Below are 17688 nucleotides of genomic sequence, written 5' to 3' on the forward strand. Positions count from 1 at the left end.
GTAATGAATAAGCACATGCCAGCGCGGTAATGGATGCCTGCATTGGCCTGTTGAATTATTGAGAGTCTGAGGAACAGGAGATGTGCAGGCGGATCAGGTGCAGCTCCGTGTCATCCTCTGCTCCTCTTTCGGCTCACGAGTGTGTACAAACCTGAGAGTTTTAACCGCCGAGTACAACAGAGGCGAGTCCTGCACTGGGAATGTGTACTTCAGCTCCAGGTTCTGGGTCTGGTCACTTCAAAAAATATATAAATATGTTGTAATGAAATTGGCTGTGGCACAAGCAGCAGACACAAAGAAGGGAAGGTCTATTTAAACATATTTAGGCCAGTAACAGTAATATTCATGTTCGTTTGACATTTTTTTAACATGGATCCTTGTCATTTGAGTTTTCAAGGTAGTGATACATCAGCATTGATGTATCACTGCGGTTGCTTTTTCCCTCAAATAAATCCTAACTGGAATGATCCTTAATGCAAATTGCTGGACTTTTTAAAAAAAGTTGACACACTGTAGTTTTGGCCGCTGATGTCTTATTAACTCTAATTATGTGCGGTAACAAGCTATGCAGAGGAACATCAGAAATTTCACCTGGATTGTTCTTTTTGCTGCTGCCTGGGGCGATCGACTGACAAACAGAGACTGAGCATTTGTTGGGTCTTGACAATTTCAAAGCTTAAGCCTATAACACTAAAAATGAGATTTAGGGACATGTGATACAGTAAAAAGTCCAGATGGAATGCATATGAAAGACCTTTTCAAATGTTGTAGGGGGGTGGGGATTTTAAGGAGTTGATTATTAAATGTGTATCTCAAATATTACAGTTAGTACAGTTAACTCGTAAACTCATTATCAAACTGATAATGATCTGTTGGAATAATATTGCCTGTTTACAGTATTTGTATACCAATCTTATTCGCTACTATTGCATCATTTCAGCACCTTGGACAGAGCAAAGCTGACACCTGTCTCTGTCCTGGGTGCTGAAACCTCTTGCACGCAGCTCCTCGCGTCCTCACGTCACCTCATATTCATAAACAAATAGTCTACATGGAATATTATAAGCTATTATCAAATACCGGTTAAGGATTGTCTCAATGCGTATGAATAAATTGTGATCATGTTAAACAACAACGTTTAAATAAGGCAGAAGCCTCGAAAGTGTCAGAAAAAGACGCGCTGCCACTTGACGCTTGCGCAAAGAGGCCGCACTTTGGCACTTGTAAAGTGAGCGTGAGGGGGAGGTGCGGGTGCCGGGAGGCGCTGCCCCGCGCGTGAGCAGCTCAGTGTCGGTGACCAGAGTTTGGCGCAGGACGTCAGACACTGTCGCTGTGCGTCCGCGTGCCTGGGGCCTTGTCTGCTCGCGCGCTGCTTGCAGGAGGCAGCCCCGGAGGACAATGATGACCATGAACGGAAAACAGCACTTCAGCATGCACCCGGCCTTGCACGAGCCCAAGTACCCCGGCCTGCACGCGGGCACGGAGGGCATGCGCAGAGTGTGTGTGTCCGGCCCGCAGGTACGTGTTTCGCTTTGGTCAAATGTCACTGTGATGAGTCTGTGAAGTTTGACAGGTCAGAGCTTTGTCAGGGTCTGGGTGTAGTTTTGATCTAAACCTAGGTCCAGATTCGGCCTGACCTGGAAGAACAGAGCACTTTTGACAGGACTTTGTTCTAGTGAGTATCTCTCTCTCCTCTGTGTCTGTGCCCCCCTCCCAGTGCACCCTCCCCTCTCACACATGTCAATTCAAGCAATGCTCTTGCTTCATATGAATTTTTATGACCTGCGCTTTGAGGCGCGCGCTCTGCGCTGCCTTTGGAAACAATGTTTTTAAGATCCTGAGCGCGCTCTGCTGACACTATTCCCCACTGACTTGCAGTATGCTCTCTCCTCTCGCTTGCAGCTGCAGGGCAATATATTCGGAGGCTTTGATGAGAGCCTGCTGGCGCGGGCAGAGGCTCTGGCGGCGGCTGACAGCATCGTCTCTCACGGCAAGAGCCACGCGTTCAAAGCAGACGTGACTTACCATACCATGAGCAGCGTCCCCTGCACCTCAGCCCCCTCCTCCAGCGCCGTGCCCATCTCCCACGTGCAGTCCACCATCGCGTCGCACCACCACCACCACCACCACCACGCGCACCTGGGCCAGGGCCTGGAGGCCGGGGACCTGCTGGAGCACCTGTCCAGCAGCCTGGCCGTGAGCGGGATGGGCGGCCCGGAGCCCCCGGGGATGACGGCGCAGGGGCATCACCACCATCTGCAGACCATGGGCCAGCTACACCAGGCCATGGCCAACATGGCGCACCCACACTCGCTGTCCATGCACGGGGGCATGGTCAGTGACGTGGAGTCGGATCCGCGGGAGCTGGAGGCGTTTGCGGAGCGCTTCAAACAGCGCAGGATCAAACTTGGAGTGACACAGGCGGACGTGGGCTCAGCTCTGGCCAACCTGAAGATCCCGGGAGTGGGCTCCCTCAGCCAGAGCACAATCTGCCGCTTCGAGTCTCTGACTCTGTCCCACAACAACATGATCGCGCTCAAGCCCGTTCTCCAGGCGTGGCTCGAGGAGGCGGAGGCGGCGTACCGTGAGAAGAGCAACAAGCCGGACCTTTTCAACGGGAACGAACGCAAGAGGAAACGCACGTCCATCGCCGCGCCAGAGAAGCGCTCTCTGGAGGCGTACTTTGCCATCCAGCCGCGGCCCTCCTCTGAGAAAATCGCAGCCATCGCAGAGAAATTGGACCTGAAAAAGAACGTGGTTCGAGTGTGGTTTTGCAACCAGCGGCAAAAACAGAAACGAATGAAATACTCCGCCGCGCACTGACTTTCACACATCATGAATAAAATAGCCTACTACATTTTTGATCGAGTGATTAATAATAGCCTAAGTAACAGGAATTTATTAACCAGCTCCTCACGTCTGGACTGGAGTCTCTCCAAAGACTGGACTTACTCTTGTTGCACTTTTTAGATTTTGTCACTGGGACGTGTCGCTGTGGGTTTTGATGTTGTCAACCATTTATGATGCACTCTTTCAACTTTAAGAATATTTTGATTCGTTTGGTGAAAAATCACTTGCAGAGGCTTCTATTGAGTCCAAAGCTGTAGATTAAAGGACAACGGTCATATTTACCATCATGTTATTGGTTTAGCAAGGTCAGACTTGGACTGTCACTGTGTTTGGATGGAAATGGTAACAATCAAATCCCTAAAACTTTTTATTCTGTGGTGGTGAACTGTTGACATTATTTTACGCACAATATCACGAGATATGACGCACTAATTATGTCTCATAATAACCGTAATGACACTGATGTCTATGAGGCACATAACCCGTGTGGATGTGGCTGCTGCTATATTTATATGAGTATTTTGATGTATTTTGGAGCCCCACGGCCCAGATACAAACACCATTTATTCTATGATATTTATTTATTTTTCTTCACTATTGTTTTACTTGAAAAATGTGTGAAAATCTGAATAAATAATTTGTTATTTTCTAAAGATTTATGAAGTGAATCTATGACTGTATTAGCCTAGAACGACATTTTTGGGGGGATTTTTCACCTTTATTTTTCCGCGAAGAGACGCCGCTTAATCTTTGTTTGTTTTGTCATCCTGCTGCCACTGTTTAATTCATAAATCCCTAAACCTCAGCAGAGATTAAATATGTATTGTCGTGTATGATACAAGCGCCACAGATAAATAAAGGCCTTGCTGATTTATAGGGGTCTGATTCGTAGCGCCTTTACGCGCCGGTTAATGGCCCTTTCCTCTTTCCTAATTAGCCCGGTGTGAATTATGGATGCCCCCGTGTCACTGGGTTACGAGGGGGGTGGAAATTATTAAGTAATGACGATGCAATATTAATTCTAAATTGGTATAAAACGAAGAAATGCGCAGGAGGAGCAGCTTGAAGTGACCGGAGAAGTGCGCGGCGCCTCTGGGGAAACGCACCGAGGACACGCCACTAAAACGCCTTTGAAAACACAATTCAACCACTTTAAAAGTAAGTATTTTTGACATTATAATCTGCCTACCTTTGAATAGTTTTTTTGTCAGCCGATTTATGTTGTAAATTGTTTCGTTTTTCTTTCATTTGTTCCTTTTTTTCTCAGTTCCGCGCGCTATTTCTTCATTGCAAAGTTTGTTGGCCTTATTCTACCTTATTTTTATTATTTTATTTTTCATTAACGCAATCCTATTTCCCACTTAATCGGGTACACAGCAGTTTATAAAGTTGTTAAGTTACGTTTGTTGAACATAATTAGGGAATCTATTCAGAGTTACGCGGCCTGAGGTTGCGCGCTTTCCCCGTGGAGACTGACGCAGCCAGAGGACCAATGCTTTTGCAACTACAAGGAAATATCTGTGGTGATAATTAATATTCTCTTTGAAGACGGGGAAGATGGATTAATTACCGTGCATATGTGTGGTGTAAAATGAGCCAATGCTGACATTTCTCTCAGGGTATATACCAAAAATATGTGAAGTCTTGTAACAGATGACACAGGATTTGACTCGCGTGATACAAAAATGTGTAATTAAGGCCATTGGTTTGTCATATTAGTGACAATTTATTCACAATGGGGGTCTTAAATTAGGCCTAACTGTATGGGTTTTTATTTATTTGGGATTATTTATTACATTTGCACATTTAATTGGCTGTGTGTGGTGCTTTGAAACATATCATAAGGCAATAGTCTACAAATGATTAGATGTTTTGCATTAAATCTTAAGGTCTATAAATAAATCATATGAATTTTAAACTGGTAAACTAAGATGAGTTTATAAAGCAAATGGTGGTTGATTTTTTGTATGTAATATATTTTATACATTTTGTTAGTGGACTGTTGTTGCTTTTCTCTTCATCTCTTCATATTGTCATTACTTCATTTAATATTTCCCTTTTTCTTCTTTTTTCACTGCCAATAGCAAAACAAGTTTGTTTTGATTTAGACATAAAGGTTCATATTTTCCTCACAAAATAGCTGAACAATCTGTAGATATCAAGAGACATTTAGGGTGCGTTCAAACTTATAAATCCACCACATAAAAATTGGCACTAAACCAAGACTAAACCAAAAAAAATAAGATCAGGACTTGAACAAACTTATTCACGATTAAAATTGACTCAATTTACGAGCGAATAACGAGCCTCACCCTGCTGAACACTGCAGGATTAGCCACAGTTATCCAAAATTGTGCTAAATTAATAACAAAATCATAATTAAAACTGTCTAAATCTTGGGGTTTGAGCTGAAAGTTCTTGTCCGTCCGCACGTGTTCCCCAGGATTCACCCTGATGCGCGGGGGTCATCACACAGCGGCTCGTGGTAAGTTGAGCTGAAGTCTGGGAGCGTTCGCAGCATGTGGCGACTGGGGCACGTCAATTATTCACGAGACACTCAGAGCAATACTGGATATTCACATGCAATAACCAAGACGTGCTGCTGCTTTCAATAGTTTAGGGCGCTGCACGTTGGAAAAGACGGGAATTATAAGATTAAACGCATTGAACATTGATCAACCTTCGCCTTTCTCACTTTGGCCAACCTTCCACGAGTCGTTACTTTTAACTTTTGTCCCCTGTGGTGTGTCGTGGACATTATAAATACAGAGAGAGGTGAAACATTCTATTTCCTTACCCCTTTTCCCCTTTATTCAATTCCAAAATGCTTATAAAATTGAGCTGGAGCATGTGATTCATGATATGATTGCAGACTTGTTGACCTGGTTTATGGTTCATATCTCTGTAATTACAGGGCCGATCCGCACGAAACAAGCCACACTTCAAGCCATAAAGTGTTTCTATGTTGGATATTTCTTTCATAAATATTCATACATTTCCTGGCTCTTTATTGCTCGCCATTTCAGATCATCGTCAAATTCGAGAACGCAAATACAATTTGTTCTCTTCTACTAAGACAGGAAGAGTTATTTGACTCTACTTCACCACATAAATCACACAGACAAATCATATTCACAATTCATCACACATGTTTCTATTTATTTTTTATTTCCCTCATAAAAAAAAAGTCCAGAGACAAAACCAGACATTCAGACATCAGGGACACAGACACGTCTTTGCTTGAGTGATTAGGCCTATAAAGTTAAACCTTCAACAAAGCACAATATATCCTGAGAATCATAATTATTTAGTGTATACAAATTAATATATCCAGAATGTATTCATGTATTTACTCCACAAACACGAGGGGCTTGAGGCGCCGAAGCGGTCGGGATGAAACTAAAAGATGGAGCTTTGAGATGTTTCCGTGCAGTGAAGAGCATTTCTGACAGAATGAGGATGAACGCTGTGGTCTACACGTATGTACATATTCACACACAGACACAGAGACACAGAGACACACAGACACACAGACACACAGACACACAGACACACAGACACATAGACACACAGACACACAGACACACAGACACACAGACAGACACACAGACACACAGACAGACAGACAGACAGACAGACAGACAGACAGACACACACACAGGGAGAGGGAGCTCGGGAATGTACATGGGAGGAGCAGCAGCCGAGAAGACACCCCGAACTTAATAATTCATCTCCTGCCGCCAGCAACAAATGAGAATGTGACCGAAGCTAAAAGAGACAGCTACCTCTGCTCCTTCTATTAGTCCAGTCCGATGAGCGTCAAGCACAAAACCAGCAGCGCTTAGAGACCTGGCGACCGAAAAGAGTGTGTTCTGAACATACACAGTCAGATGATGCTTTTATTCCAGAGTTTTGTCCGGTTTAGATGTATGTAACGGATGTATGTCGATTGTGTAGCTTCTTTCAGGATGTTTTGGACTTGTTTTAATACTTTTATTGTTTCTAATTTCAAGCCAAATGTAGTGAACAAGAATGAACTTTAACGCCAATGTCAGAAATGTTTTATTATTTCAAGCTAAATCATGTAATAATCTCAGTGGCTCTCAAACTTTCTCCCCTGCAAATGCCCCTCAATGTTGTATGGCCGAGTACGACTGACTATTGCTTCAGTATTTGTTGTATCTGGAAAGAAATATTCATTTTTGAGGAAAGCAATATTTAATACTATTATTTATTATTATTATTTATCATTTCAATTTGTATTTTCCCAAAAAAGAAGAAAGTACCTCCAAGTAACATTTGAGATAGAAAAGCCAAGATCAATACGTCAATCGATAATCGGGATTATTCAGGTCACGATGTATTGGTAAAAAATAACAATCAAGACCATTTCAGAAGCAACATTTTGTCCTTTTCATTTAATCTATCGTCCAAAATATACATCTAAATTTATAGTTCATTTTTATCTGGCTGTTTCTGTCACATTAACATTATTTTGTTAGTTTGATTTCATAAAACTGGTCAGAAACTTGAGGAAAAGTAACGTGTTAGACAATGGAAATGAAAGAAAAAGAAAAATGTCACTGTTGTTTGGTCATGTTTTTAGTGATCTTCAATCATTGTAAAACTAAATTTGGATATTTGAACATCCCTAGTTAGAGAAAAAAGGCATCCAGACTATCAGTAAATACATTTGACGTTAATCATATTCCAAACATAATATTTTGAATTCTAGTTTTGTGTTTGCCGTGCGGAAAAAGCCGCCGTACACAGCAGTCCGATCGGGTGTCAGAAACCTGAGTGCGGGATGTCGATCGGTCGGTGTGTAGCGGTGGATTCGAGGTGCTCTCCTTCTACGTCTCAAGTTTCTCCATTCAGTCAAGTGTAAAATATATGTCATCCGCCGCGCTGTGTTCAGGTGACGGCGGAGCAACAGGCGGAGGGGAGAAATGGAAAAGAAAGAATGAACAGCGGTAAAAAGATAGAACTTAAACACATCTAAAAAAGGAGAGGATGTCGTGATTAGCAATTGTCTTCGATAAACAAAGTCAAATTTGGATTGTAATATTATTTTGGAGCATAAACCAAGCTCAATTGTGTCGAATTAATTCTATGTCGGACTAAACGTGTTAATGATGCCACAATGCCACTTTATTTTGATCTGTAATACACATTTTTGACACTACAATTCCATAACGATATTCGATTTCTAATGACACAAAAATGATTACATAGAGCACATTTAACATTCATTTTTGATTGGGAGATTTTTATTTATTTTTATTGAGTGTGGTTTTTCCCCAACAATTCCATATTTAGTGCAGAAAAAAAAAAAAAAAAGTTTAAAAATGTTTGGCTCATTTGATACTTTCTCAAATTTTGAGAAAGTATCAAATGAGGCAAACATTTTTAACCTTTTTTTTCCCCCAAAACTTTTCTGCACCAAGACCTGGTTTAGACCTGGTTTAGTCATTATTTAGTCATTATTTAGTCCCAATTGTTCTACAAGTCAAGGTGCACTGACTTTCTCGGTGTTAGTGGCTTTTCTCAGCCGTCTCCATGGAGATTTAATTTCCGCTAAATAACAATTCAATCCAACACAATATGACACATATCGGACCTTTAAACCACGCCATCGATCTCACAGTAAAGTATTCACATTGTGGGCTCCTGATTCTGATAAACACTTGCCAATACGCTGCAGAAAAGTTACACAGTGCACCTTTAATACACATTATTTCCATCGTCTTGGCGACTTGTGTGACAGAAGTAGATTCGCACAGTTAATCTGAGGTCACGCCGTCTGCAAACTCCATACATAATGCACAGGTCAATGAGCTACAAACATCCGGAGAAAACTGTCGAGGAACCGGGCAGATGGGTCGATATCTCGCCGCTGAACATATATGATTTAGATTCAACAGCTTTAGGAAGTGCAGTCGGAGTCAGCGCGAGAAACTTGGGGCGGCCTCTTCATCGGGAGGAAGAGTATTATCCCCGGCATTCATTATTCAAGCGTTCTCCATTATCACAGAGCCCAGAGAAATGAGACTAAGTCAGCCAGAAATAACTCACTGTGGCGTGATTTTCTTTCCCTTTTCCATCTCTCTGCGAGGCACTTTACGAGTCGTCGCAGGTGGAGCGCCGCACACGGGCAGAAGAGACGAGTTCGAGCGTTGCGAAGGAGAGAAGAAGATGGTGAAGTGAGAGAAGAGCTAAAGGGTAAAGGAGAGATGTAAATGAGTTCAATTAAATGAGGACTCTAGAAATAAATGCAGACTCTAGAAATACTGAAAATACAGGTTAGATGTCGTTACAAACCAAGACGCATGGAGTTAATTGATGGGAATATGAGAATAAATGGCTAGATTGTGTATAAATGTACAAGATATCATTTTAAGCATGCAGACGCAATTTAAAGTTGTTAAAATAGTAAAATGTTGAAATATATGAGCACAGCTTCTAATATGTTTGAACAGTTTGAATGTATAATTCATATTCAACATTTTAGACTTACTTTTTACAATGCACAAAAAAAAAGTCTGGACAAAGTAGTAGGAAAAATACGTGGCATGAAAATGTTAAATAATCAAAGTAGTAAAAATAGCAAGATTGTCGAGATAAGATAAAAACTTGGAAAAATATGTACACAAAACGAAAGGAAAACAATACAAATATTTATCTAAATATACCAAGCTACACCCGACGGGTATCGGCAGGCTAAGCGAGCCGCGGCTCGTGCTGTCGCAGAGGCAAAAACCCGGGCCTGGGAGGAGTTCGGGGAGGCCATGGAGGAGAACTATCGGTCGGCACCAAAGAAATTCTGGCAAACCGTCCGGCGCCTCGGAGGGGGAAGCAGTGTCTCACCAACACCGTTTACGGTGCGGGTGGAGGCCTGCTGAACTCGACTGGGGATGTCGTCGGACGGTGGAAGGAATACTTTGAGGATCCCCTTAATCCCTCAGTCACGTCTTCCGAAGAGGAAGTAGAGACCGGGGACTCGGAGGCTGGCTCATCCATCACCCAAGCTGAAGTCACTGAGGTTGTTCGCAAACTCCTCGGTGGCAGGGCTCCGGGGGTGGATGAGATCCGCCCTGAGTACCTAAAGTATCTGGATGTTGTAGGACTGTCTTGGTTGACACGTCTCTGCAACATCGCGTGGCGTTCGGGGACCGTGCCTCTGGACTGGCAGACCGGGGTGGTGGTCCCTCTGTTTAAGAAGGGGGACCGGAGGGTGTGTTCCAACTACAGAGGGATCACACTCCTCAGCCTCCCGGGTAAGGTCTATTCCAAGGTACTGGAGAGGAGAATCCGACCGATAGTCGAACCTCGGATTCCGGAGGAGCAGAGTGGTTTTCGTCCCGGTCGTGGAACACTGGACCAGCTCTATACCCTCCATCGGGTGCTCGAGGGTTCATGGGAGTTTGCCCAACCAGTCCACATGTGCTTTGTGGATCTGGAGAAGGCTTTCGACCGTGTCCCTCGGGGTGTCCTTTGGGGGGTGCTCCGGGAGTACGGGGTCCGGGGCCCTTTGCTCAGGGCTGTCCGGTCCCTGTATGACCGGAGCATGAGCTGTGTTCGCATTGCCGGCAGTAAGTCAGACCTGTTCCCAGTGCATGTTGGACTCCGCCAGGGCTGCCCTTTGTCACCGGTTCTGTTCATAATTTTTATGGACAGAATTTCTAGGCGCAGTCAGGGGTCGGAGGGTGTCCGGTTTGGGGACCACAGGATTCCATCTCTGCTGTTTGCAGTCGATGTTGTCCTGATGGCTCCATCAAACCCGGACCTGCAACATGCACTGGGACGGTTTGCAGCCGAGTGTGAAGCGGCTGGGATGAGAATCAGCACCTCCAAATCCGAGGCCATGGTTCTCGACCGGAAAAAGGTGGCTTGCCCTCTCCAGGTGGGTGGGGTGTCCTTGCCCCAAGTGGAGGAGTTCAAGTATCTTGGGGTCTTGTTCACGAGTGAGGGAAGGATGGAGCGTGAGATCGACAGGCGGATCGGTGCAGCGGCTGCAGTGATGCAGTCGCTGCATCGGACTGTTGTGGTGAAGAGGGAGCTGAGCCGAAAGGCAAAGCTCTCTATTTACCGGTCGGTCTACGTTCCTGACCTCACCTATGGTCATGAGCTTTGGGTAGTGACCGAAAGAACAAGATCGTGGATACAAGCGGTCGAAATGAGTTTCCTCCGCCGTGTGGCTGGGCGCTCCCTTAGAGATAAGGTGAGGAGCTCGGCCACACGGGGGGAGCTCGGAGTAGAGCCGCTGCTCCTCCACGTCGAGAGGAGCCAGCTGAGGTGGCTCGGGCATCTGTTCCGGATGCCTCCTGGGCGCCTCCCTCGGGAGGTGTTTCAGGCATGTCCCACCGGGAAGAGGCCCCGGGGAAGACCCAGGACACGCTGGAGAGACTATGTCTGGCCTGGGAACGCCTCGGGATCCCCCCGGAGGAGTTAGAGGAAGTGTCTGGGGAGAGGAAGTCTGGGAGTCCCTGCTCAGACTGCTGCCCCCTCGACCCGGCCCCGGATAAAGCGGCAGAAGATGGATGGATGGATATACCAAGCATTTACACATTTTTCAAAAACATACTCTAAAATGGTAATACAAATAATAATAGATTTGCGTTTACTTAACAACAGTGATTTTCTGCTATGGTTTGTGGGAAGTTGGGTAAATATTTTTATGTGCAAATTAAATTCAAGTCTGGCCACTGTTTGTGTGCGTAATAACACAAAGAATCATGTTATAAACAACATAAAAAAGTAATATAATACTATTAAAATATATATAATAAAATAGGATATGTAAATTACAGACAGTTTAGAATTAATTGACTTTAAAACAATTAAACAATCTGCTGATGGGGAAATGAAGTCAAAAAGGTGTGTCTTTCTGGATAGTTTTGTGTTTTCCTTTTTCGTCTCGAGCACATCAAGACGAGGTTAGGCCTGTCATCGCGGTCAGTCTGACGGTAACCCTGGGCGACAGCAGCAGCACCCAGAGGAGTCCGAGCAGCTCCACCCCGGGCCGCGAGCCGTCCACGTCCTGTCACAGCTTTGCCCCTCTAAAGTCTATTGAATTATTCCCAGAAGTGCTACATGACTCTAAATATGCACAGGAAGAATGTTAACACACAGGTGAAACAAGCACATGTCAAATAGGAAGAGTAAAATCATCATATTTTTGTTATTTCTTTTTCAAAAGATACATTTTGATTTGTATTTCTTAATTATATTGGCAACAGAAAGCCACTGCCACAGCTTGAAACCCATTAATATTCAAGTAAATGTCCTAAGTTAAAGGTGCACTATGTAACTTCTCTAGTGGGGAGTATGCCATCTTCTTGTTTCCATGGAGATGCTATTGTTTTGCCTGGAATGTAAACATTTATTCCACTTAAACGTAGCAAAAATTATATTTATTCATTTGTACACGTAAGGCATTATATTTAATGCTTTACTTAAAAATGTTGCCCGTTTTCCCCCAGTTTGACCATTTAAAATGTTACTTCCTGGTTGGAAATGAGCAGCAGGTGTGACAGGTTGAGGTGATTCCACAATTATTACCTAGCAACCAGACTGTAAACAAGGCCCAAAATAATTCAGTAAACAATTGATTTGACAAATAATATTACCAAATATTACCGCCTTTATTTAAAAAAAGAAAAAAGATTGTTCAGAATGTGATGTCAGTGCATGTCGCATATTGATGACATCACAGAGGGATTCAGTTTTAGAACTCAGCTCTACTTCCTAAAATTTTCAACGGTTATATTTCTGTGTATATATGTAAAACCATGATAAATTTGAGGTTAAAACGTTTCACAGTGCACCTTTAAATATGTAGTAATCGGTGACGTGCATTCAGGGGAAAAATCTTGGGGGGGGGAATATATGGTCATTCGGTATGTATCACAAACCCTCTTTCCGTTTGAATCCATAATTGAACAATATTTTGTCAAATAAGAATGTCAAAATGCTGTGCTCCAGAGGCAGCAGCTGCTCTGCCTCTGGAGCACACACACACTCCTCACAAACTGAGCTGGTGCAATGCAAATGATGTGTCGCTCTCTTTCTCAGTTTATAACAAATAAATCACCCTGACGATGTGCTCTGTGCTTCCACATTCTAGATAATGTATGAAATGTATTTCTTAAGCGTGTTTTAGGCTCACAGATTCATTATAAAACAGTAAAAGTTTTATGTGCCTCATGAAGAGGGCGCTCCTGAGCCTTGGCTTGGCTTTGACACGGGACGGACACATTTATAGTGCCAGGAGCAGGAAGGAGGAAATAAAAAAAAAAAAAGTGTGTTTGACAGGTGGAGTTCAAGTTATGAGAAAAAATGCCCCAGAAAGATTATAATCTATGGGTAGAATTCAATGTTTGACCCAGAACAGCAGGGGCCTGAACCTGATCTCTGACTGTGACATTTCAAGCATTTAATCAAACTTTAAAAATCACGTTTAACCCGCTGTTAGGTGTAATGAAACCATGAGATTTCATCAGCTCTGAATCAACGCTTGTTCATGTCAGACTGGTATGTGAACTAAGTATGAACCAAAGTGACCCATTTTAGCAGTTTTTTTAAATTTAAAAAGAATAATTGCGTAAGGCATAACATTTCAACCAATAAAAAGACTAAAACATAACTTATGCTTTTTTATTTGTTTTGATGACTTGTGCTAAATGCTAAATGCAAAAAACATACACTTCCAAATGTAGTTGCTTGCTAAGTGAAGCTAGTTTAGTTTGGACATAAGTGCAGAGAATATGCCTTGAAAACCACATTAAAGTCAGTCCACTGTCTGTTCACATCATGGGAATAAAGTGAACACTTAATAACAGCCTCCATGTCTGGACTATGTAGCGCTGAAACAACTCCAGCTCCTTCATTAACACGTGAAGGCATCTGGCATGAAACTTTACGCCTGATAATGGACAAATTTGGATGAATGAGATTTGAAAATGTGATGAAGTAACTGTACAGTAGGTTAGCGCAGGGCCGGCCCAGCCTTTAAGCGAACTAAGCAGCTGCTTAGGGCCCCAAGGCGTTAATAGGGCCCCCAATCTGGCAACCTGACTTATGCGATGTGCACATGGATGTATTATAATATCTGGATAGGGTCCGCCCCCTCTGCCTCTGGCTCCAAATGGAGGAGTGGCCACTTCGCAGAATGCAGCCTTTTGGTCGGACCATTTCAAGAGTTCGGCCTCTAAAATGACCGGAAATGCTAAATTCTTTTTAGTCTAAAAACAAAATAGAATGAATTTCCCGGTGAACGACGTACGTGCACCGAGCGCGCACGCAATCCTCGTGAACAAGCCTCGGGAGAACAGTGAGGGACGAAAACACAAGCAGAAGAAAGTGACACAACAAGACAAACGATAAGTCGTGTTTGTATGTCATTCCTCACGTTTTCACACATCATTCAATATGAAGTGTGAATAAACGATTACACAGTTAACACGAGCTAACACAAGCTAACACGAGCTAACACAAGCTAACACAAGCTAAAGTTTAGCTACATGAAAAGATGCATTTGGAACGACACGTCGTGATGCCTCGTGCTTCTGCAAATAAAGAACGCATTATTTCTCCTACAAAATGTTATAAGAGACAAAAGGTGAAGTTTAACACTTAAAGTAAACATGTTCAAATCATACATTTTGTTTTCATTGTTAACTCTTGTAACGATAATTTAATCCAAAATTACATGATGTGAAAGTTGTATGATCATATTTTTCGCACTCAGAAAGCATGATGAGCTCAGACTTTGGGTTGCCAGATCCTATGAACAAAACAGTGGAAAATGAACCCAAAAGTGCAATAATAATGTGTCCTCAGCATATGAAGGCCAATGCAATTGTGCGATTAAGTTACTGTATACGATGATCATTTATTTTATTTTGAGTAATGGATCCGGGATTATTATTCATACAGTTTCTTCTAATGTAAATAAAGTTTATTATTTTGTTCTGTTTTTCCGTTTACGTAAAGCATGCAGTTTAAACATTGCACATCTGCTTGTTTTTTGCCTTTTCCACCAGTCGAACGGCGCGTGCTGAGTAAAGCTGACAAACTGCTGACACACACTGTGGGTATTGCCCCATTTTGGCTTTATCAAAATAAACCATCTACAGATACAACTTCAGAAATGATACACGCACCGACCACCAACCTGCTTTTAAAAAAAAATGTAGTCAGTAGAAAATGTAGAAAATAAAGATATAAAGAACATTTGAAACATTTAAACTTTATGTAGTGTCTTTTTGAGGAGCTGCAGGTGTTCATGGGGCAGGCATAACTGAACTGCTGAACTATGATATTGAACTTTTATTAAAATAATCTATTACCACGGGTGTTACATCAAGCCGAGTTACAGATCAGATCTTTGGAGAGGCAAGAGGGTTATGGGTAAATGCCAGAGAGACAAATCGATCTTCCCAGCGGAGCCGAGACACTGGTGGAGGTAAAAATAAAACCTGAAAGAAAAATTAATCTCGGAAAACGTGGTGCTGGGGTGGAAGAGGGCTGTGCGAGCTGAACTGCTGAATGGTGTGGAGGGGGGTGGGGTTTGAAACATGTACTGAGCGGTAATTGGCAGCGGGAGCAGGGCAGGTGAGACAGCAGGAATAGTGTTCCAGGCTGAACTTTAGCTGCACTTAAAACAAACGCATAAATAGACAATGGACATAACAAAACACTATAAAACCACCAAAAAAACCTTTTGACACAGCGAAAGTTCATCTTTAAAATGCAAAGACAAAGACATTTTCAAAGTGTCTATATTACTCGCCATTTCATGCATTTTTTTCTTCTTTCTAAACTAAAATGCTAATTTGGGATCCTTTTTTTTTTCCAATTCTTTTGTCTTTCTATATAAAATCACATGGCTGCAGAACAAAGCTACATCACCTTTACGTCCCTGCATTATCAGGTAGAACAATGACTGCTTTGGAACTCTGATGCCTTTGAAGCGAGACATTACAAAGCCGTGCCGGGACGTCGTGGGGCCCCCGGAGGACGTCCCACGGCAGCGTCCCCCCCTCCCTCTTCTCTGCTCCCAGCGGTACCAGGCCCCGCAGACACCCCTCAGGCTACTCCAGCAGGAACAACAAAGGAAGTAACGGGAGAGGCGGGGTTGTATTGTGTGACAGAGGGAAAATGCACAAGTAACGGTGAATAAATAAGAAATAACCATCATCTTCCTAAACACGTTATTGTCGAGTCACAACGCTTAGCACCATCTGTAAAAGTGACAACTATTATGCTTTAGCAGCGTTAGCTATAGACTAACACGCTGAATAGTCTATAGGGCGGTGTTATTCAGAAGAATCGTGTCCAAAACAATACTCTATACGATATTTTAGTAAAATGTGGCGGTAAATGTCGTGATCAAGGGTCAAGTGTCGCTCAGAACATTCACTGACCAAACAATGGATGACAAAAGGGCAGAAATATCACCTTGTCTGCTTATTTTGAAGATTACGCTCGACATTCCAGTCTCTTAGTCTATTTTTCATTTTGTTAAACTCCTTGTGAAACCCTGAAGAAATAAATAATACAATGAAATAAAAGTGTCTTCAAATAGATGATGGTGGCAATGTAACGGAGCAGGTGTAATTAACCACGGGGCGGGTTATTTTGCCTCTGGGTTTCTCCCTTATTTACATACAGAAGTCCCTCATTCTTCAAGATGGCAACCTTGATCCAGCTCGAGGCAAAAAAACAAACCGACACGTACATTTCAACGGTTTTATAATGTACAATGCGGCTACGAGAACGCGCCAAACGTTTAGGTTAAGAGAGGGATGGAAAAGGCAAGTGTCAAGCCTTAAATTGAGTCTTCCACTGTTGTAGTCTTTGTATTATCTGGCACTTTAGTTCATCAGACACAAATCGATACTAAAATGATCAAAACTAGATACTCATCTGGGCAAATGTCAATACACAAACAATAATCACATTAACAGGACAAAATGTGACCTTTCTTGAACAGTTTGAGCTTCATCAGAACTTGAACAGAACCACAAGAGAAAAAAAGAAAGTCTATTATCTTGACCTAAAATAGAGCATTTTTCAATCATCAAAAATGCCAAGAATTGAATATATTCTTTACTATCAAGTTTGAAATGTTAGTATTGCAACTACACTATAGTTAAGATATATTATTTGCAAATACATTGCAGTTTTTTGGGTCACATATAATAACATACATTTTTAATAAAGTGAATGTGAAAGGTTTAAGAATGATTCAGCCTTAGTAACACAAACAAAGCCTGAATTATAACAAACTATTTGTTCATTATTAATTAAGTCTTTGTTGATGCTTTATTGAGGATACTTAAGGTATTGCTTTTCACATTTAGAATAGATAAAGGATGATGATGAGAACAAAAGGTAAAAAAAACAGGACTATTCCGTCTCATACTCACACAACCTTTTGCTTTTTGTGCCAAGTAATTGAGCAAACTTTCATCCAATATCAAACTGGAAGCTGCATATTTAATTCATGCAGGAGACACCGGCGTGAGGCGCGTGCACCGCATCGAGAAAACCGTAAGAGTTCTATAAAAAGCACCGGTGAAAAGTCGAGTGACTCATGATTTAGTCATGAGGCTCTCACGGTTCAGTTGCGCGCGTTCACACCGCTGCTCCGCGTGCCCCGCCGCCGCCCCGCGCCGCACCCGCCGCCGCCGCTCTCACATCGCATCACGTCACCGCATGACAGCTACATTGTCCGGGGCTGGCGGGAAAAGAGTGGTGAAACGTGTAACCGGGGGAGACGGTGGACTGCGCCGCGCCTAAAGCCGCACCAGTGGCTCTTTTCATGGGACGTCC

The 17688-nt window shown here is 42.9% G+C and overlaps 1 protein-coding gene across 1 annotated transcript; it reads left to right on the forward strand.

Annotated features, from left to right (window-relative positions):
* Positions 1–1249: 1249 nt before the first annotated feature.
* Positions 1250–3124, forward strand: pou4f3 (POU class 4 homeobox 3). The gene is made up of 2 exons (XM_072445716.1): positions 1250–1518; positions 1903–3124. Exons 1-2 carry the CDS (start codon positions 1399–1401, stop codon positions 2821–2823), a joined length of 1041 nt encoding a protein of 346 aa, XP_072301817.1. The 5' UTR covers positions 1250–1398; the 3' UTR covers positions 2824–3124.
* The last annotated feature ends 14564 nt before the right edge of the window (positions 3125–17688 follow it).

Source organism: Eucyclogobius newberryi, unplaced genomic scaffold (genome assembly GCF_026437365.1).
Source record: "Eucyclogobius newberryi isolate DKJ021-1_F unplaced genomic scaffold, fEucNew1.0.hap1 SCAF_15, whole genome shotgun sequence".
In the NCBI taxonomy this organism is placed as follows: Eukaryota; Metazoa; Chordata; class Actinopteri; order Gobiiformes; family Gobiidae; genus Eucyclogobius; species Eucyclogobius newberryi.